The sequence below is a fragment of the Crassostrea angulata genome, chromosome 2 (assembly GCF_025612915.1).
Source record: "Crassostrea angulata isolate pt1a10 chromosome 2, ASM2561291v2, whole genome shotgun sequence".
Taxonomy (NCBI): domain Eukaryota; kingdom Metazoa; phylum Mollusca; class Bivalvia; order Ostreida; family Ostreidae; genus Magallana; species Magallana angulata.
Window position 1 is genome coordinate 70,868,883 of NC_069112.1, and position 22,291 is coordinate 70,891,173.

Consider the following 22,291-nt stretch of genomic DNA (forward strand, 5'->3'; position numbering starts at 1 on the left):
TGAAACAGTCTCCAAGCGTTCAAGGCAGGATAAAAAAAATCAAATATCAAATTAACACATGCGGTAGAGGCAATTGCAACTTCTCTGGCCTTTCTGGCAAGTTTGGAAAAACACCTCGAATGTATTAACATCACCGGATGTTAGAATATTATACAAAATGGAGTCGCTTCCCATTAAAATAAGTATCGGCAAGACGTTTTGTATGTCGTTTCTGTGTTATATTTTAGTGTATATTGATACCTTCAATGAAATATAGCTCACATCTCAACAGATCATAAAATGTGTTGTAATTAATACCAAGTTTTAAAAAAAGGGGGGTCGTCATGGACGCCTAGGTAATACATTCGAAGTGTTTTTCCGAGCTTGCCAGAAAGGACCGAGAAGTTGCGATTGGCGGTAGAGGCTGACACGATAGAATTGAGGGATTTAGTGATTATTTTTAGAATGTTCACATGAGTTTTTAAACAAGATTTGTTTAGATTATCACAGTGCAAGGGATTTTTTTTTTCAAAATGTGGCGAAGACCCATTTTTGGCGACTGCTTAACATGTGTACATTTTTCTCCTCAATGTATGTCACCTTCCCACCCGTGTGTTTATTCGGTCAGTCTATGCTAAGTCAAATGAATCCGCTCCACGTGCGACCGAAAATCTCGTGTCGCGTCAGCGCACATAGCCTAGAATATTGCCCCTGGGCTGCAGATCAGCAATTGATAAATAATTGAGTAACATTTGAAAGGATGCTTTCAATGCAGCGGTCAATTGTTAAACAATAAGTGTTTAAATATTCGATGTCAATCAACCTCACATTAAAGGTGCGATATCGTAATCTGAGAATGTGGCTAAAAAATTAACCTGTTGAACACGCTAAACTTCTATAGTTATGAACAGAATAAAATGTATATTATCAGAGACTTAAATAACTTAATAAGTTATTTATGTCTCTGGTTTTATAAGTTAACAGTTTTAAGTCAAATATTAAATAAAATTTGTTCTCAGGATTAGAAGTAATGATATACGACTACATTAAGCATAAGTCGGTCGATCGTCATAAAATCATCAGAGTACTGCAAGTGTCGACAGTTTCTTATTTCTTTGAAATAATTGTAGTAGTTCAAGCATTATTTAGCCGAATAAAGAAAATGAAACAGTCTCCAAGCGTTCAAGGCAGGATAAAAAAAATCAAATATCAAATTAACACATGCGGTAGAGGCAATTGCAACTTCTCTGGCCTTTCTGGCAAGTTTGGAAAAACACCTCGAATGTATTAACATCACCGGATGTTAGAATATTATACAAAATGGAGTCGCTTCCCATTAAAATAAGTATCGGCAAGAAGTTTTGTATGTCGTTTCTGTGTTATATTTTAGTGTATATTGATACCTTTAATGAAATATAGCTCACATCTCAACAGATCATAAAATGTGTTGTAATTAATACCAAGTTTTAAAAAAAGGGGGGTCGTCATGGACGCCTAGGTAATACATTCGAAGTGTTTTTCCGAGCTTGCCAGAAAGGACCGAGAAGTTGCGATTGGCGGTAGAGGCTGACACGATAGAATTGAGGGATTTAGTGATTATTTTTAGAATGTTCACATGAGTTTTTAAACAAGATTTGTTTAGATTATCACAGTGCAAGGGATTTTTTTTTTTCAAAATGTGGCGAAGACCCATTTTTGGCGACTGCTTAACATGTGTACATTTTTCTCCTCAATGTATGTCACCTTCCCACCCGTGTGTTTATTCGGTCAGTCTATGCTAAGTCAAATGAATCCGCTCCACGTGCGACCGAAAATCTCGTGTCGCGTCAGCGCACATAGCCTAGAATATTGCCCCTGGGCTGCAGATCAGCAATTGATAAATAATTGAGTAACATTTGAAAGGATGCTTTCAATGCAGCGGTCAATTGTTAAACAATAAGTGTTTAAATATTCGATGTCAATCAACCTCACATTAAAGGTGCGATATCGTAATCTGAGAATGTGGCTAAAAAATTAACCTGTTGAACACGCTAAACTTCTATAGTTATGAACAGAATAAAATATATATTATCAGAGACTTAAATAACTTAATAAGTTATTTATGTCTCTGGTTTTATAAGTTAACAGTTTTAAGTCAAATATTAAATAAAATTTGTTCTCAGGATTAGAAGTAATGATATACGACTACATTAAGCAATAAAGTCGGTCGATCGTCATAAAATCATCAGAGTACTGCAAGTGTCGACAGTTTCTTATTTCTTTGAAATAATTGTAGTAGTTCAATTGACTTGCAGACTATAATATAGCGACTTTTCTGCTCCCAAAAATGTATGCATTTAATTGCGATAGATATTTGTTCTTGGGGATTTTACTTATTGTTATATGCACATTGATAAAAAAAATCATTGAAGTTGTGTAATATGAGGTTGTAATGCAGATTAAAACTCAGCTGAATATTTTATTTTTAATCTAGCTTGTCAAAATGGGAGATTGTTAACTTGTAGCTTGTTAACTCTGAAAAAGTCTAGAACAGAAGAAATAAAGTCTTTATAGCTTTCGCTACATCTTCTTATTTATGTGTACGCGTACAAAAAGCTATTTTAGATTTTTTTTTTACTGTATAAAAAAGTGTTGTTTTTCCTAACCTTAAATTTAAATCTATAGAAATTCAATATCTACATGTAACATCTCAATAGCTTTGATAGCTTATTACCGCTTGGAAATCATTTAGTGATGCAAATTGACAAATGCCCATGAAAAGACATTATTTGACCCCAAGGGTTTCTTATCCTTTCCGACGATGATGAGAAGAACTCAAATGTGCATACAAATCATACATTTACATGTATATTTATATGTGATATGATAGAAATAATTGAAAAATATAGGTCTTTTTTGTGCCGCACAAAACGGGCGAAAAATCTGGGGTTAAATAAAAATCACCTTGTCCGTCCGTACGTCGTGTCCGGTCTATATCTTTCTGATGGAGAAACATTGGAAGTGTTCTTACTTCATACAAATAATACTCATTAACTGACGAAGCTTCATGACCTAAACCCAAGGTCATTTGGACAAAGTAAAGGTCACTGGCAGGAAAAGTGCAAAATTTGTTTCCGGTCCACTTTGGAATTTCTTACTTCACACAAAGATTGCTTATGACCTGAGGGTGTGTAATGATTTGTTCCTAAGTCATTTAAGGAGAAACATTGGGAGTTTCTATTTCATGTAAAGATTCCTGATGACCGATGATGTGTCATGAACTTGACCCAGGGTCAGTTGCGCAAGTTCAAAGTCATATTAAACATGTGTCATATCTTGTATTAATGGAAATGAGTAAAAGCTAGAGTTTGTCATAAAGATTACTTGTGACCTGTAAATATACCCTGCCTTGTCTGACTCACTTATTAATGAAAACGAACCATCCATTATTCTCTAATAGAGAAATACGTGAGTAATGACTTCTTTCTTAGCGGGGATATCATTTGTGAGCTTGCTAACAGTACCTTTTAGATGGTCCAGTGGGAGCAATGCCCCCTTTCTCTCAACCAAAATTTCCCATAAGTTAACGCTTAGAAAATTGATTTTTGGGTCATTTCCCCCACCGCCACATCCACACTTTTATTATAATTAAATTAATTATATACATGTACATAAATGATGTACTTTTTAAAGTTATCCTAAACTTGAAGTAAGTTAAACGAAGAACTTGCCCGGTATGAAAATAATACTTTGAAATTGAGTCTCGTTTTCGATTTCTTGAAATTACTATTATCATATTGATAATCCAGTATAATTAAAAACCATTTCCCTTCTCCTTACACTCGCCAGGTTCTGATAGACCTGTATCAATAACAGACTATACCCACTTGACCTCCACATTTGCATACAAATTAAATAAACACCTACTTAGCAAAGATATGCCTTTATCTGTTTAATGAGTAGTGCAATACTCAATCTAGAGGTTACATAGAAAACAGGTATGAATTAATTTTTATTGTCTCCATTTGAAGAGTTCCAATCAATTTTCTAAAGCTCTAATTCGTAAGAAGAAATTGTCATGTAAAGATGACCTTTTATCAATACAGGGTCTGTCAGGCTCTGACAAGTGTCAGGAGAAAGAGGTATTTTAATGAGACTGATGGACAATCCTTTCGCGACACGAAGTTGCGACGGAAGACCTACTCGTTGCTTTGCAACGAGCTCGGCTCTAGTTATTTATTGTAATTTCGTTGACAGTTCTGCCGAATATCGCATTAGGTAAACCTGCCGAACAGTCATCAACATTACTTGACTATAACGCCGCGGATGCAGTGGATGGTTACAACGGTACAGAATTTGGCGTGGACAAGTGGTGTGCACACACAGATGATGGCGACACAAATCCTTGGTGGAGGGTGGATCTGCAGGCTGTGTATTACATCACATCTGTCAGAATACTCAACAGAGGAAGAGATCAATACGGAGGTTAGTGTAAAAAGTAACAATATTGCAGGTTTTGATTGTGCTTTTTTATGTCCATACCTTATATTAACAAAAGAATAGATAGTTACATACAGGTAAGCGTAACTAACAACAACATTACAAATCGTTATATAGCAAATGTAAAGGAAAATGTTGCCTAAATTCGTTCATAGATTTGATCGAATGAAGCCCCCAAAAATTATTACTATTTTATTTTATCCGAAACTCTCTAAATTCCTCTTTTATTTTACACAGTGACTAATCATCTTTTGTAATTTGATTAGGGTGTCCTATAGATCTGCAATAAGGTTTCAGAAATTAAATTTTCATCAAAGGGGTCAATTAGATGCTGAAAATGACATTTATTTTGTTTTACAAAAAATGTAGTTCCAATAAATTAACTAGTTTATGCATAAGCCAAATCAACTTCTGGCATATAATTAGAGGCGTCGGGTTGATGTATAAGCACTGTCGTGTATCCGCGCCGGTAGTGACATGTTTGGATAACGTGAAAATGGCGTATCCATTGCAAAAACAATGAGTATTGTGTCCTTTTTTCTATCGACAACGAGGTAAATATTAATTAGAATATCGTAATAGTCGTTTATATATTTTTCTGAAGGTTTTGCAGTTGAAAAGAGTGTGCGTTATTTTTGTTCATCGTTAATAAAAACGACTTATTTGTAGAAAAATCAATCGTTAACGTGTCATTTTAACGCTAAAACCAAGAACTATTTCTAGATTACGTAGATAATATAACACATATTAAAAATCTGAAGCAGCCAAAATTTATTTAAAACATTAAATTAACCAAATAAAATCAAACCGATGTTTTTTTAATACATTAACATGTATAAAAATAGCAATAACTTCATGCACCTGCTAAAGAAGTAGTACGGTTTGGATCAATAAATTATTCCGGTTTGGATGCTAAAATATAAATTGTGCAAATGATACGGTTTGAATAATTTAAAGTTATAGCATTTTTGATATTTTAGACTTAAAGAGAGCAGTTTGCATTTTTTCGGTGTGCAACCGAAGATACATCTTTTTAAAAAAATATTGGGTCATTCAATTACACAGCTTCCTGTCCGACATTTTTATAAATGTGATGAAACCAAAATACTTCCACATGTTCGAAGGGAACTAAAACTGGATGACTAAGTTCATTTCTTTAGACAAGCATGTTTTTTCCTCTGATTAAATGGTATACAAATGTATTAAGTATATAATTGATCAGAATTGATTATTTAACAAATAAGGAATCATTCTTTGATCGAATATCATGAGTTGATTATTTTGGTCGGGGCGTGGTCAAACCCAATAAAGCTCGAAACGAAATTACACCACACAATATCGAAATAATGATTTCTTATTACTTATATTAATTTAATTCAAAGCAATTGTACTTTTAAATATTTGAATAAGCAAACGTCATTTGAATTTACTGGACTGAATATGAACAAATTGATACTTAGTGTTATCACATGAAAAAAACACTGAAAAATGTAAATATAGTTATATCAAGTTTTTTTTACTAACATTTCAAAAGACTACTTTCTTTAATTTTGAATTATAAAGAAAATATGAGTTGAAACATGAGGAACACAATAAAATGTAAAAAAAAAAAAAAGAAAAAAAAAAGAAGATTTTCACCTTTAGCCTGAAAAGCAATACATCATATTAACACCTTAACAGACAACTATCTACTACTTTTATGGCAAGCGACTATATGATGTGTTTTTTAGTTATGCTGAAATGATATAATCGTGAAGTACGTTTAACGGAGAGCGTGCTTAGTAATAATATTATGAAAGTGAGCCTCGTTTTCATTCAATACCAAGCCTGTACATCGCTAGACAAAGAAATTTCTACAATTATTTCACTCCCGGTGATATAATACAAAGTACCATAGGTGTCTGCCAAGTCATATATTTACTCTGTTGGTAGAAATAGTTGGTCCAAAAAATTCAAGTGATGTCGAGACCTAAGTAAACATAGCCATTTTGTATGTACATTTATTCAATCATAATTCTCACCAGAAAATCAAAACGATTAATATGTATCAATGTATATCAAGAAGTTTTGGTGACCCATGCGGGAAATGAATGTGGCGTTACTGCAGAAAATGTACAAAACCCGCGTTAGTATTTAACATGAAAGTATAATGATAAAAATTTCATAGTTAAAAATTTGCCAAAGCGCAGTTGTTAGGCTGTTGCAAAACTAAAAAGTTGTTTGGGAACGTTTCAATTTTTAATTTAAAAAATTAGACAAGTATGATATTTGATAAGTTAAATACTCTGTATCAAAAGTGATTATATTTTCATTTTCATGAAACCCATATCAGGATACCAATAATTAAAAATCCACGTTATCATGGTTTGTTCTGTGCAGTGCATCTATACATTATATCGTTTCAATTTTAATAGAGAAAAAAAAATATTTGTATCATTAATTGATTTTACAGACTTAAAAATTTTTTAAAGTTGGTATAATTCTGTATTTGACTGATCTCTTTTATATTTGACTGATCTCTTTTATTTTTTCACGTTTAAAGCCGATAACGTTATAGAAGCCAGTGGCGGATCCAGCGCCGGCGCGCCGGGCGTGCGCCCCCCCTGTTTGATTTTTTTTTTTTTTTTGTGGATGATTTTTTTCTGATCATATAAAGTCATGCTTTACTTTAATATCAAATTCAATTTGTAAAATGAAAAATACAAAGATTTATAATTTGTAGGCATATTCATGTAGAAGTGTTATTTCATTCGATATAGTTTAGTAATTACACCTATAATTGTGTACAATATTTTGAAGTATTTCTTGTTTTTATTTATTTTAATTATTTACGACCGACAAACTCATTGATGCAAATTTTCTCCTGGACAATTATGACAAATAACAATATTATTGAGTAAAATTGCAAAAGCCTACAAAATGAACAAAATTTAGTTAAAAGTCTTATCCCAGATACAATGAAATAAATACTTCTTATTTGTAAGAGCTCAATTGAAACTTTCTGCAGCTTTTGTTACTTCAAAATTAGATGTCTCATAACATTTTGGTAACATTTCTAGTGACTAAAATGACGGGAAAATAAGTAAAAATTGGCCCTCCAGACAACATGATTTTGCCTTTCAAAATATCTAGATTTCAGGATCTTCCGGGGGCTTCGCCCCCTGGACCCCCCCCCCCAGGCCTTCGCCCTGGGCCCACTGGGGGCCTCAAGGCGGCCCCCAGACCCCCTGCCTTTAACTGCCCCCCCCCCCCCCGTTTTCAAATTCCTGGATCCGCCACTGGAAACTGTCGTAAACACATGTGTTTTTGTGTCGGTAAAGATTTTGGTAAGGCTGAATCTTTCGAAATTAATATCGATGGAATGATTATACAACAGACTTAACATATTTGTAAAGCACTCTGTATGCCATTTTTATAAGCCAATTGCAAATTACTTGGAGCGTGTGTAAAATTTAAATTCAAATTACGGTATATTAAGTTTTGTTGGCTTAAATGCACAAGTCTTTTACGTGTATGTTTTATTTTTTTAAACAATGTGACTTTATATGTCTATCACATGATGATATCCATAATATTGAAAGCATGCTTTTCAATGAGGGCGTGTATATCGCACAGTAGCGATGCTATATCCCCTTTGCGAGGGGAAATTAAAGGAACTGTTTACACTCACATATTACTAACATCCAAACCGTATCAGATGCGTATCCAAACCGTTCCTATTTTGAAAAACAAGGTCATCCAAACCTGTTCCGTTGTTCAAAATTAATCGACATAAACTGCTTATTTACATAATTTTAACATAAACTTCGTAGAACTTTAAAGATTTTACACACTTTTAAATAGATCTGACGATCTTTTTCATGTAAAAGTAGACAATGTATGCCTTAAATAACACGAAAACTTTTCAAGAAGCAAACGGAGCCACCATTTTCACTTTATCCAAACACGTCACTACCGGCGCGGATACACGACAGTGATAAGGTCGTAGAAATTTTATTTTAACCCTGAGGGTCAAACAGGAGCAAAAAAATGACGTTTTTTAAAGAAATAATACTAAAAACTTCTAGAATTTTCTCTTGAATTATGAAATGGGATATCGGTTAGAAGTACAAAACCCTTGTGAAAAATTTTCATTCTGATGGGTAAATAGTAGCTAAAATGACATTAGTCCCCTCAACAAAAATTTTTCTGAAGTTTAATTAGATTGGCAAAAAGGTTTTAAAGTTAAAGTTAAATCCTTCTCCGTGCCAAGAAGGCACATAGGGCCGGTGCTTATCCCAGGTTTCCGTGGTGCTAAGCGGATGAGAGTCATTGACTCCCCCTGGATGGGACACCAGTCCATCGCAGGTTAACCCCCAGCGTAAGCCGATACCCATTTTCAGCTGGGTTGACGGAGACAATGTAGATAAAGTGCCTTGTCTAAGTGCACAACATCAAGTGACCACAGGTCAAAGGTTTTAGATGTTATAAAATTGGATTACTAAAGTGGTTAACCCCCCCCCCCCACACACATACACACACACACAAATAAAAACTACAAAATAAAATAAAACAAAAACAACAACAACAAATCCTTCATAGGCAATTTCGCCACATATGATTCTGATATGTTCTTTTCATATAAGAATCTTATCGAAATCACGTAAGAATGATATCAAAATTGATTCATACAAGAATTATATAATCCGTATCATATGATTCTGATATGATTTGAATTATATGATAACTACTTCATATGAGAATTATAATAAAATCATATCAAAATTATATAAGATTCATATCATAATGATATCATGATTGAGATTTACATCAAGATATTTCCAAAGGAAATGTATGAAAATCATTTTACATACCTTCGAATTCATTGCGGCATGATTATTATTGGTTTGATATGAAAACCTTTTTGAAATTATAAGCGAATTTAATATTTAATGAGTGGATTTCTATTGCTTTCAAGTAATGTAGGTAAATGGTGAATACATCTTAATTACTTCCTACATTTTTGTTCAATGAATAAAATCATTATTGATAAAAGGCATATATAATAAAATATATTTTTTTACGAATTATATAATCAACTTAAGCCAGGTGTAAACAATTCCGGAATGAAACCTGAATCGGATTCGATTTTGTCGTTCACATGTATACGTCATATTTTTACGTCACGAACGCAGAAGAGATCAGAAACTGCAGGATGATTTCAGATAAAAAGGTAAGGATTTACCAGTCTTATTTCTTTTTCATTTCCGAGCAATTATATTAATCAACTGACGGTAGATTGTGAATTAATCTGCACGTGCTTTAGAACTGTTGCTGTGTTTTCCCAAGAAAATTCGAGTAGATCGTCGATCGGAATCATTCATCATTTCTTTTTATAAAAACTACTATATTCCCTCTCTGGAGAGAGTCGGAGTGTTTATATAAACGTGTGATGAAATGCAGTTACAAAATTTAATGTAACAATAAAAAAAAATGATTTAAAAATTCAGACCTACGTGTTAAATTATAGGCCTATTTCCCACAATGTAGAGACAGATCTGTGCAGCTATAGCTAATTAAATTTGATTAAGATAGTACAACACTTTTGTAAAACAATCGCCAAATCAAAATATATGTCAATTAATGAAGTTCAAGCGCATTCTGAACACTAAAAACTTTCAAATTGAAAGTAGCCGAAATCTAGAGCAAAGCTTGATGTGAAGCAACGAGTAGGCCTCCTCTCAGCTGTCGAAGATCAACAGGGAAAGTCTTACTGATTATCTTATGTTACATGTCACGCATAAAATTATGTATAACTATTCATTAACATTATTTTTGTTATTTATTTTATTTAAAAAAATAATTTACCTGACAGATAATATAAGTAAATTTTACAAATATGTATATAATGTAATATTATATACTTTTGTGAAATCCGGTAATTTGATTGGTCAATACGAAGTCATTATTTTTTTATAATGACCGCTGAAAGCGAATATTGACTCGCACGAGCTGTCTCGTTTTCACTTTCGCTTCAGTCAAATATGGCGTCGAATACGAAAGCTCGCAGGTTTGCGAGTTTCAGTGAGGAAGATTTGAATGAAATAGTCAACAACTCTGAGGCCGAGAATACCAAAAAATTAACAAGGATAGCAGTAAACGTTTTTCGGAAATACTTACTTTCTAAGCAAATCAGTGCAGAATTCGAAGGCCTATCGTGTGAAGAACTGGATCGTCTGCTGGGGAGATTTTATGTTGAACTTCGAAATAACAAAGGGGAGATGTACAAAAAAAACTACTCTCTTATCATATCGTCAGGGTATACAGAGATTTTTGCAATCTATTCGACCAGACGTTGACATTATCAAGGGTCCATTATTCCGAGAGTCAAACAAATTTTTCAAAGGTAGGACTTCCGATTTCATTTAATTAATACTATCAGCTCATAATAATTTCCCGAATTATCTAGTCATTGAGCATACTCGTTTCAATATTTGATTATGAGGTACATTTAGAGGATTTAAAACTGTATTTATTTCTTGACAACAAATATAGGGATGACAATGGAGTTAAAGAGGCAGGGACAGGCTAACATAGACCATCACCCTCCAATATATGATGCTCTTAAAACTCTTCGAAGATCAGACTTTTCTGTTAGTACTGACGGAGAGGGATGTATGAATGTATGTATGTGGAGAAAATTCGAGATGAAAAAACAAAGAATCATCAAGATGACAGCTGCAAAGCAGAGGGCAGAATGTATGAAATAAAAGGTATGTTCTAATACTATATTTAAGTTGACAAAAGTTATATTAAAATTGAAAAAAAACCTGGTAATTATTAAAAGTTTTTTAGATAGTGACCGCTGTCCCTTCAGGAGCTTTGTGAAACTAATCCGAAGGTTGAACCCAAAGTGCCCTTTTTTATTTCAGCAGCCGCGTGCGGTACCAAAGGATAACGTACACTTCAATAATGTAGTGTTAGGCCACAACAAGATGGGTAACATGATGAGTGTCATCAGTGAGCCAGCCTCCTTATCGAGGCGTTATACCAATCATTCTCTCCGGGCAACCACTGTCCACATTCTAGACGAAGCACGTGTGCCGAGTAGACATATCATGAGTGTTACAGGGCACAAATCCGAAAATTCCTTGAAAACTTACTTGGGCCAAACAACGGAATGTACAAAACGTCTAATGTCAGAAACTTTAAGCGCATGTTCAGGAGTTGTGTCATCAAATTCCAAGTTTAAAGCATTGCAAGCGTTGGCTACCATGCTAACTTTGATATTGGGTTACCACTGCCAAAGCCCTGTTCTTCAACTTTGACGACTTTTAATGATGAAGCAACCTTGAATGATGGTTTAGACAATCTTTATGAAAACATTCCCATGCCAAATGTACCCGTTTTACCAACCATGTACAATTCTTCAAATGTAACAATCACCCACACTATCAGTTTTAAGAGTAATCAGTAGACCAAGTATATTGGTGAAATCTGTAAATGAAATAATTCAGGAATATTTATTTTAGTGTTGTTACTGTTATTAAATTTATTACTGTTATTGTTACACATTGTTATAAGTTGTTTTTTTGTTGAAAATATTGTCACTTTTCATTGCCAAGATAAAATAATACATATATGTGATATCTATTCTTTATTAATTTGTTATTCATGTTGTGATAGATTTACAATTATTGTTATTGATTATTGTTATTGTTGATTATTATGATTTCTGTCTTACAATATGAGGACTGTTGCTCAATGAAAAGAAACTCTGGTTGTTAGGTTTGGAAGTAATATTCAATAAACTTTGAAACATTTTCATTCAAATTGTGCTTTACAACATCAGCAAATCACTATCTCTGTAAACATTAAGAAGATATACATTGTACTCATAGATTTGGGATATTATATAATATAATAAATATGGACTCAATGCACGGTCAATATGCATTTATAATGACCCAGGATGACAGATATTGACCTCAGATACATGGAGGATATCGACCTCGGGCTAGCGCCCTCGGTCAATATCCTCCATGTATCTTCGGTCAATATTGTCATCCTGGGTCATTTGTTGGAAATGACCAGTCAGTCACATAAATGAGTATTATTTTATTACATTTTAATTAAAACAGGTTATTCACAATTTGCTTACATCTTCAAAATAGTAGCATGGCATTTATTTCTACTAGACCTTCAGTAATATTGTAGTATGAAAGTCAGTATTTTTTTTAAAATATGAATGTGTTTAAACTTTGTTTATATTCATCATTTTATTTTGTGTTTTATATTTTTCAGCAAATGGTTATTAAAATACACAAGCTTAGTATTAAGGTTTCGCTGGATGTAGTCTGAAGATGTATGACTATAATTTCAAGATCTTGGCATTCTCCTCACGTTCATAGAAAGATTGCGTCCTGTGTTGAATCTAGTATGATACATATGATACATATGATAACATGAAAATTAATTTAAAACTTAACTGCACTGTTAATACTTATATTTAAACTTTCCAGATTCCTTAGAATGATATTAAACCTTTTGAAAGCTCATTTAATAGTTAACAACACGTGAATGATTTTGCTTTTTAAAAGTTGTGATGTTCTTTGTCTTAAGCATGGCTAAAATGTAGTTGCATTAACATTTCAGGATAAAATTCAAACTTGTCTTGTGCTTTGGTTAACACATCAGAAAGGGAGAAGTGGGTGGAAAGACTTGAAGGGCTAAATGAATTTAGGGTAATACTTTACTTTGTCAAATTGATACTGTAGTTGGACATTTAATTTAGGATAGGAAATTCATGGTTTATTTGCATCAAATTGTCACCAAATCTGGTGAATAACATTGACACATCGTCGCATACAGAAGATACATGTGTACTATAACATTGTGCTTATTTACAAATCTTAAAAACTGATATCTTGATTTCTAAGTGTCAACATATGTTTCTTTTTCAGAAAACTAATGAAGCACCAAAGAACAAGAAGAATAGAAATATATAAATGTTATCATTTGCAGGAATTAAATTCATTTTAATTCTGAGAACTGTTGTGGGGGTTTTTTCTCTAGCTATAATTTTAGATAAACTCAAGTGGCTTGGAAAGGAAAACCAATGACATTTCTCAAGACCAATTGATGAGAGGTTGGAACAGCAAGTTGAGGAGTATCAACAAATGATTTTAAAGACTGAAAACATTTATTTTACACGTATTTGCATGTGAAATATGTGGATAGCATATATCTATGTATCTTATTACTACTGAGATTTAACATGTGTCAAATAGGGGGAATATTTTGCTTTGCAAAGCCATAGTTTGCACACATATTATATTCATACGATTCTCATATAATTTCAAAATTACATGATTGTCATATAAGAATTATATAATCATTATATAAGCGATCATATAATTTTGATATGATGCCCTTATCAAAAAAATCTCATATCAGAATTATATGATTCAAATATGATACCCATTGTATGATTCTGATATGATGCCCTTTTTTATCATCTCATATCAGCGCAATTATATAAGAATCATATTATTTTGATATGAGAATGATATGTGGCGAAATCCCCTGTGTAACATTCATTTTTTCCATAATTGTCAAAAATCTATTGAAATATTTTTGGTGGTCTTAAAAATACTATTAACTGGTAAAAATGGCACTTTTTCATTAAAAAAAATATAAACAATATCGTTTATTAACTTTAAAAATTTTATAAACGTTGGAGTTTGTTAGATATCCAGAATTCTTTATAATGGGGGGGGGGGGGTGGTCGGGGATCAGTAACATATACTCAAGTTATAATAATTGACTATATACGGTTAGAATGATGCACCTTTATTCCCATCCTACAGTATCGATCAGACCAAACATAACGGAAAGTAAACCTCAACTAAACCCTGGGTTTACTTTCTGGGATTACCCCGGGTTTACTAGAGTGGACCCAAAGTAAAATCATAGTGGACACAAAATGTAAACCCCGATCAGAAGTTTACCCCAGACAACAGACGGTACATGTGTGTTCAAAATATACATGTACAATGAGCGGGAATTACAGGCAGTAAGATATTAAGATGAAAAATGGGTCTGCTTCACACCTCAGTGCGTTCAGTTGACCCCAAAAGCAAGTGTAAACCAGGGGTTCAGATTGAATTTTAGAATTTTTTAGTTAAAATTTTAATACATTGTCATAATGAATTAGAACTTTATATTTGTGGTGGGTTTGCAGCAAAGATTCAGGTTCCCACAATTTAAAGGGTAAGGTACTTTTCAATTTGAAATACAGTTAGATCCATAAAGTGGAAATAATATCAGATTAGCTCGATCTCTTGATTTATAAAATGCAATGCAATTATATGCTATTAGTTATTGGTTATAAGACTGTTATTACAAAGTAGTTTTATTAATGTGAGTTATCTATTTTTTGCAAATTATTGAAATATAAAAGCGTCACGTCTAGGTTGTTTCCTACGATGTTCATAGAAACATTACATATAATATCTAAAATATTAATATTTTTAAAGAACTTTGCCGTGACCTTAACCCTTGGCTTAAGCAACCCAGTTCAAGCATTTTGTTTCTTTGAAATAAATATCCATTTTATATTGGTGTAGTATACAGGAAGTAAGTGAAGACGAGAAATATGAAGTAAGCTTTCACTTAGAAACTTGACGTAAAGTCAGCGCTGAGAATATGATAGACTGATTACTATCGGGCAAATACATAGTGGGGCAATAATTAAACTGCTTATAGTAACAAACGTCTACTATACAATTACCGTTTTCCCTAGTCATCACGATATAGTCATAAAAACACTATTCATTTACAACAATAATGATATATTTACATCCATCACGTATGATTCCCTCTACTTCTTACGAAACGTTATGGTAAATTTATAGCTCTATAGAAACAACAATACTGAAATCTACACGCCGTTCATTGATTGGTCGAAACCTACATGTACAGCAGCCTACGTAATACCACGGACTGCACAAAACAATCATGATGACGTGAGACTCAAATTCCAATAGGAGACGACTGTTACTTTTTGCTAACGAGTGATGTACACAATGTACATTAACAGCACTTTAGTGGAATTTACCTACTTTTTACAAACAATTTATTAATTTGTTAAAAATAGATGAAAATATTTATGTGTAATAAAAAACAATCATGATGACGTCAGACTCAAATTCCAATAGAAGACGATATAGCTGTTACTTTTAGCTAACGTTCTGGTGAACATAATGTACATTAAAGTCATTTTAGTGGATTTTACCTACTTTTTACAAACAATATATTAATATGTTAAAAATAGATGTAAATATATATGTGTCATAATATAAAATACTTTTTTGATGATTCTTGCCGGTTATAAAGGAAGCCATCATTGCAGAAAAAAAATCGTAATAACCCGCTAAAGAAAATGATTTAGCATACTTATTCCTGCCCCATCTTACAATTAAGGTGCATAACATGTGTCAACTTCCAAAAAAATTTATTTGTCAATATTAGGCACATTCATTGTAATTATGACCCGGAACAATATTATAATCGCCAAAGCAAGATCTCGTCAAACTTTAAACATTCTTATTTATTACATTTTTCTTGAAGAATTATCTCACAAAATTTCAACTTTTTCTTTTTTACGTTATAAACAAAATAATCATAATTTGATTAATGTGTAGCCTTTATGGATTAGTCAATCTTGCAAATTATGAAAGTAAAACTTGTTCTGGGAAGTGTAATTTAGGGGAAATACTTGGGTTAGGCTTTTTCTGTGTTATATTTATATGTAGTAGTTACCCTATATAATATTGTTGGTTATGTGCAGATACCCGATGGGCGTGGTCATATTGGCACGAGGGAACGAATCTGCACATAATCAACAATATTATATGGGGTAAGTCACTTGTACTATAGTTTACGATTATTCATTATATCTTATTATTATAGTAATATCGGGAGGGCACTTGCGTCTAATCAATACGGTGTCAATGCATTTGTCTTTATATATGTACATTGTACTTCGTGTATTTCCTAAATGACTTTCTATCCCCAACAAAGATTAATTATTCTTCATTTTTTGAAAACATTCATAACCCTAATGAATAGATCGACTTCTCATTGTTATATTTTTATTTCATATTCATTCATTTTCCGACTTATTGTACAGATATTTGCTTCAAAGAATTAAACTTATTAACACAATTTCATATGAACGAACCCTAAATTGGGCAATGCATATGTTTAAATAATTGAAATTAAATTTAAATTGATGAAGGTAATTAGTTTTTTAAAATCTTATTTCATACAATGTATCAATGTATGTTTTTTAAAAGTGGCTGAAAAAACATGTGTATTTTGAACAAAATCAATCACAAAGCAAAAAAAAAATTATTTGAGAAATGCATGTCGCGAAACCGTGATTGGGTAATTTCAAATTCGATTGGCTACCGCTATTCACTCAGTCCACAAAACAAGTCTTCTATTCAAACGCTTTCTTATCACGTGATTGACTTTCTATAAAACCTTTAAACATGATACCCTTATTTCATTTAACAAACGTTTCTCTACTTGTCCGAACATATGGAGAGGAATATTAAGTCTTTTTGACAAAGCCATTGCCGATATTGTTTTGTCTGGAGTTAAAAATGAGATTTATTTGACGACCTAAATTAGTCGAGTCATTTATCCGTGTTGAGTTTTGGCAATTTTGATCTGGAGGAAGCTCTTACTGTGGAGTATTATGGATGCGCTAAAAACAACTTTGTTGATGTTGTTTTTACTCGAGATAGTGGGCGGAGTTTTAAAAAAGTGTGGGGTATGTACATATAACCCACACTTTTAACAATAGATATCTCGCCAGGCTATGGTACAATTAAATATATTGTGCATATTTTTGTGACCATTAGGCCTACAAAACAAAAGATAACAGCATCTAGTTTACACCTATTATTTGACTTTTATTTAGATTTGTCATACCGACTTCAGGATGTTACCGTCACTGTAGGGCTGACAGAATCTGATGTCAGCACTCCCTGTGGTTTCTTTGCTGGTCCCGGTACCGCGTCACAGCTGGTCGTCATCGACTGTCCGACGTCACCACAAGGAAGATTCGTTAAGATCTCCAAGACAACTGGGTATCTCACTCTTTGTGAGGTTGACGTGTTTGGCGTCTCTGTCTAAAATTCATTAAAGCCGATTACTAAGCTGAAATGTTGCCGACTTCAGACACATGTATATTTTTTCGCATCCTGAGGAATTGATTAGCTGTTCCTATTCAATGTGACTTTTCAAATCGCTTCAAGTTAAAATTCTACAGTTGTTGCCCTTTTTATACCTATATATGTTTTTGCTTTTAATGTTACAGTTCTGTTTTTTATTTATAATGCTACTTACATTGGATGTAACTGTTAAGCTTGTTAATGTACCTTTAAACTTAATTTTAAATAACTTTGATCGATACGTATTGTTTTTTTTCTGCTTAATTGCTGTGGTGTCAATTAATTACATTTATGGTATATTTTGTTTTCTTTTTAATAGAACAGTAAACAGGGCATGGTAATTATTTGCACAACAAAATATATAAAACTTTTTTTCTAATGGTGTTTTTTAGATTTAGATTTGAAATCAATTTGAAACCAAAGCCTGTTCTGATTGCTCTGTGCAGATTTTTTAACATTTAAAATTGTGAAAACTAAAATATAAACCATTTGATTTCGTTACAACCCATCGCAAACCCGAAACTTTTTAAAGCTGAACACCGCTCGTAAACAGGCACTGTCCGCCATATTTCTTTTTCATCACCGCTGTCCTTACAACCCCTATATTAGGCACAGACCTCTAAACAGTTCAAAGTACTTTGCTGTAGAGGTCTCACCTGTGTGGACATGCATCCTCGCCGTGCTACTCGGTCTCAATGAAATTATCAAATTTTACACACAGCAGAATACTTACATCAAATTAATCGGTCAATTTATTATTTACAAACAGAATATGCACATGAATAAGAAATAAATGCATTAAATCCGAAGACCACGAAAGGAATACCACTCGTCGGCCACGAGTTTCATGTGTGCAATCGGGTGTTCCGAAATCGAAGGGTTTATACACCAGGTACTTGACATTGTGTGCCGGTGCCTATTTATGAGCGGCGTTCAGTTTTAAAGTAAATCTGTGTGAAAATATGTCACACTGACTTTGCAATATATTTTCTTTTTGACTTATATCCAATATCCATACTAGATAGAACTATCGGACGATATCATAGCATCATACTCTATCATTTCATTGGAAACATTAATTCATTATTCTTTGAAGAATAAGGAATGTATTATTTTACTTCATTCCCGTATAAAATCGTAATTGCGTTGATTTAATTCTCACGTATGCCGTTAAAATCCCCTTTTCTTATTATATTTCATTCACTTTTGAACATGATAATTCAAAATTTATGAAGAATAAATCAGCAAAAAAAAAAAAACCCTAAAAAACTGACGCAAATAAAAAGTACACATTTCACCCATGTTCGCAAATATTGTTACACGCGAAAATAACTAAATATTGGATATGTGTGAATATCAGACTGTTTAAGAGTCTTAAACCCAACTCAATTACAAAATCAAATATATTTAAAACAATGTTGCATCAAATGATTTCAGTTGGTTATATTAAGAATTTTGTAAAATAACAAAGGTTAAGGCTGTTCTATTGTTATTTTAAAATCTGCGTTCAAACCTAGGAAAATAGTCAGTGTGCATTAAAACTTAAGAATAACAAGCTGGTACACATTATTACATGATTTAAAGCTATGAGGTCTGTTTCAAAGACACTTTCTTAAAAGGTGTCATAACCGCAAGTGGTACATCTGTATCTCCTTCATATATATAGTCCGGCTGATTGGTGCAAAATTGCTCACTAAATGAAGAAAGCACCAACTTTTGCATGGTTGTATATTTCAGTGTACTAAGCATAATAAACAATGGACCAACTCTCAAAAATCAATGTGGCCGCCATTTTCAGGATGGCTGCCATATAGTTCATCGTTTTATAACTTTATTCAAAAGAATAACTTTTTTTATCCTATGAGTTCAAATTTTACACAGTTGATAGGTTGTGGATGCTTTAATAGACGTTCTAGCATTCAAAATGAAAAAAAACATATTAATATGACAGCCAAGTATATTATCTGTTACATTTTGGTTTTTATACCCCCGCTCCGAAGAAGAGGGGGTATACTGTTTTACCCATGTGTGTCTGTCTGTCTGTCTGTCCGTCCGTAACAAAAATTTCTGTCGCATTTATCTCAGCAACTATTTATCGCAGATGCTTGAAATTTTTACACAGTGTTTGTTAAGGCATGTCATATCGTGGGATATATTTTTGCACCAATCGGACGTCAACTTCCTCTTAAATGACGACTTTGCTTATTTTTTTACCAAAATGTTCAAACAAATTTTCGTCAAAGATTTCTCAGCAACTATTTATCGCAGATGCTTGAACTTTTACACAACATTTGTATAGGCTTGCCATATCGTGGGATATATTTTTGCACCAATCAGACGTCAACTTCCTCTTAAATGACGACTTTGCTTATTTTTTTACCAAAATGTTCAAACAAATTTTCGTCAAAGATTTCTCAGCAACTATTTATCGCAGATGCTTGAACTTTTACACAACATTTGTATAGGCTTGCCATATCGTGGGATATATTTTTGCACCAATCAGACGTCAACTTCCTGTTAAATGACGACTTTGTTTATTTTTAGCAAACATTTTCAAACAAATTTTTGTCAAAGAATTCTCAGCAACTGTATATCGCAGATGATTGCAATTTTTACACAGTATTTGTATAGGCATGCTATATCGTGGGATGTATTTTTGTACTAATCGGACGTCAACTTCCTGTTAAATGAGTACTCTGTTTATTTTTAGCCAAAATTTTCAAACAAATTTCCGTTAAAGATTTCTCAGCAACTATTTTTTTTATCGCAGATGCTTGAAATTTTAACACACTTTTTGTTTTGGCATGCCATATTGTGGGATATATTTCTATATCAATCGGACGTCAACTTCATGTTAAATAATGACTGTTTATTTTTAGCCAAAATTTTCAAACAAATTTTCGTCAATGATTTCTCAGCAGATATTTATCGCAGATGCTTGCAATTTTTACAGTCTTTGTTAAGGCATGCCATATCATGGGATATATTTTTGTACCAATCGGACGTCAACCTTCTGTTAAATGAGTACTTTGTTTATTTTAGCTAAAATTTTCAAACAAATTTTCCTCAAAGATTTCTCAGCAGCTATTGATCGCAGATGCTTGAAATTTTAACACACTATTTGTTTGGGCATGCCATATTGTGGGATATATTTCTGTACCAATCGGATGCCAGCTTTCTGTTAAATGTCGGCTTTGCTTATTTTGCATATTCACATCAGAGCGGAGTTATCACTAGTGAGCATTGGCTCACAGATATCTTGTTTATTTAAACAATATTTTTTTTATGATAATTCAAAATTCATTAACATTTATTAATTTTGGTTAAATTTGGACCCTTAATTGATAGTTAAATTTGATCTTTCAATATGATTGCGATATGTTTTCACACTGGTTTCATTAAAAAAAGATTTCAAACTAGAGACGAGCTCGTTGCAAGCAACGATTAGGTCTTCCGTCGTAGCTGCGTCATACTTGTGACGTAATACAAAAATTGATACCTGACCATGGTGCAATATTAGATGTATAAACACTGTGTAAAAGAAACAAAGTACATGTATGTAAGCAAATACAGATCTTTAAAAGTTGTCTGAAGTTTGATTCGTTTTTTAGCATGTGCATTTTATTTTGAGAAACTTATCTAATCATCATAATTGACTCAATATACACAGAATATGGACAACGATTATAATCACACAGTGGGTATGCCCGGTATGAACGTAAAAAGACCAAACATTTTACTCGCATTTTTTATCGAAAGCAAGGGCCAATGAATCTTTTAGAATGTATGCGGAGATCCTGGAAATTTTACAGGGGGTTCTGAAGAATAATTTTGTTTTTTGAGGGGGGGGGGGTGGGGGGAGGGGGCATGCGCGGATAAGAAAAATTTTCCTGGGGTGGGGGTTAAGTGTCTGACGGTTATTTGAGTTTACCTGGGGATGTCCGAGGCATATTTTTGTAATTTTATATTGTACATGTAATGGAAAGAAATATTTTGCGGGGGTTGGGGTGGGGTCTGGAACCCTCACCCTACTCTTCTAGATTCGTGCATGGGGAAGACCGATGCCGGTAATTTAACGGTAATTTTAACCATTTTTATTTAATCAATCATTTTCAAAATTATCGGAATTCCAATATTACCTTTAAACGCAGTTAAAACTTAAAATACGAACCATTTAGTCTCGGTGAGTATTCGGCCAACATGTGTCCGCGTACGAAAGAAATGGCAACATTCAAGAAATTTGGATGGACGATCTGGGTCCTAGGTCGTCCATCCGATTCTTTTTCAGACTAAGAGCTACAGAACTGCACTTAAAGAATGTCAAACTGATTATGTCAATTTATTTTGTCTCAAAGAATCAGTTTTTTTTAATCAATAAAGTTTTACCTTAAAAAAAAAAGAAATCGGGCACAAATTTCAATGTTAGCATTTTACAATTTAAAGGTCTAATAAAATTTTGAATAAAGTTTCAAGATACTACTCTTCGTTGTTTTATACGAAATATTGCATGGAAAAAAGATTTACATCGCATATATATTATAGAACTAATTTCTTCTCTTTTTTATCTACATCAAAATAAATCCAAGAAAAAATCTAATTTTTTTTTTCCT

The 22,291-nt window shown here is 33.0% G+C and overlaps 1 protein-coding gene across 1 annotated transcript in view; it reads left to right on the forward strand.

Moving 5' to 3' along the window:
• LOC128171102 (neurogenic locus notch homolog protein 2-like) overlaps nucleotides 1-17,768 on the forward strand; it is a 35,240-nt gene extending 17,472 nt beyond the window's left edge. The window contains exons 5-6 of the mRNA XM_052836855.1: nucleotides 4,216-4,443; nucleotides 17,429-17,768. Of these exons, the coding sequence (XP_052692815.1) occupies nucleotides 4,216-4,443; nucleotides 17,429-17,643 (443 nt within the window). The 3' untranslated portion in view covers nucleotides 17,644-17,768. The remainder of the gene's footprint in view (nucleotides 1-4,215; nucleotides 4,444-17,428) is intronic.
• The last annotated feature ends 4,523 nt before the right edge of the window (nucleotides 17,769-22,291 follow it).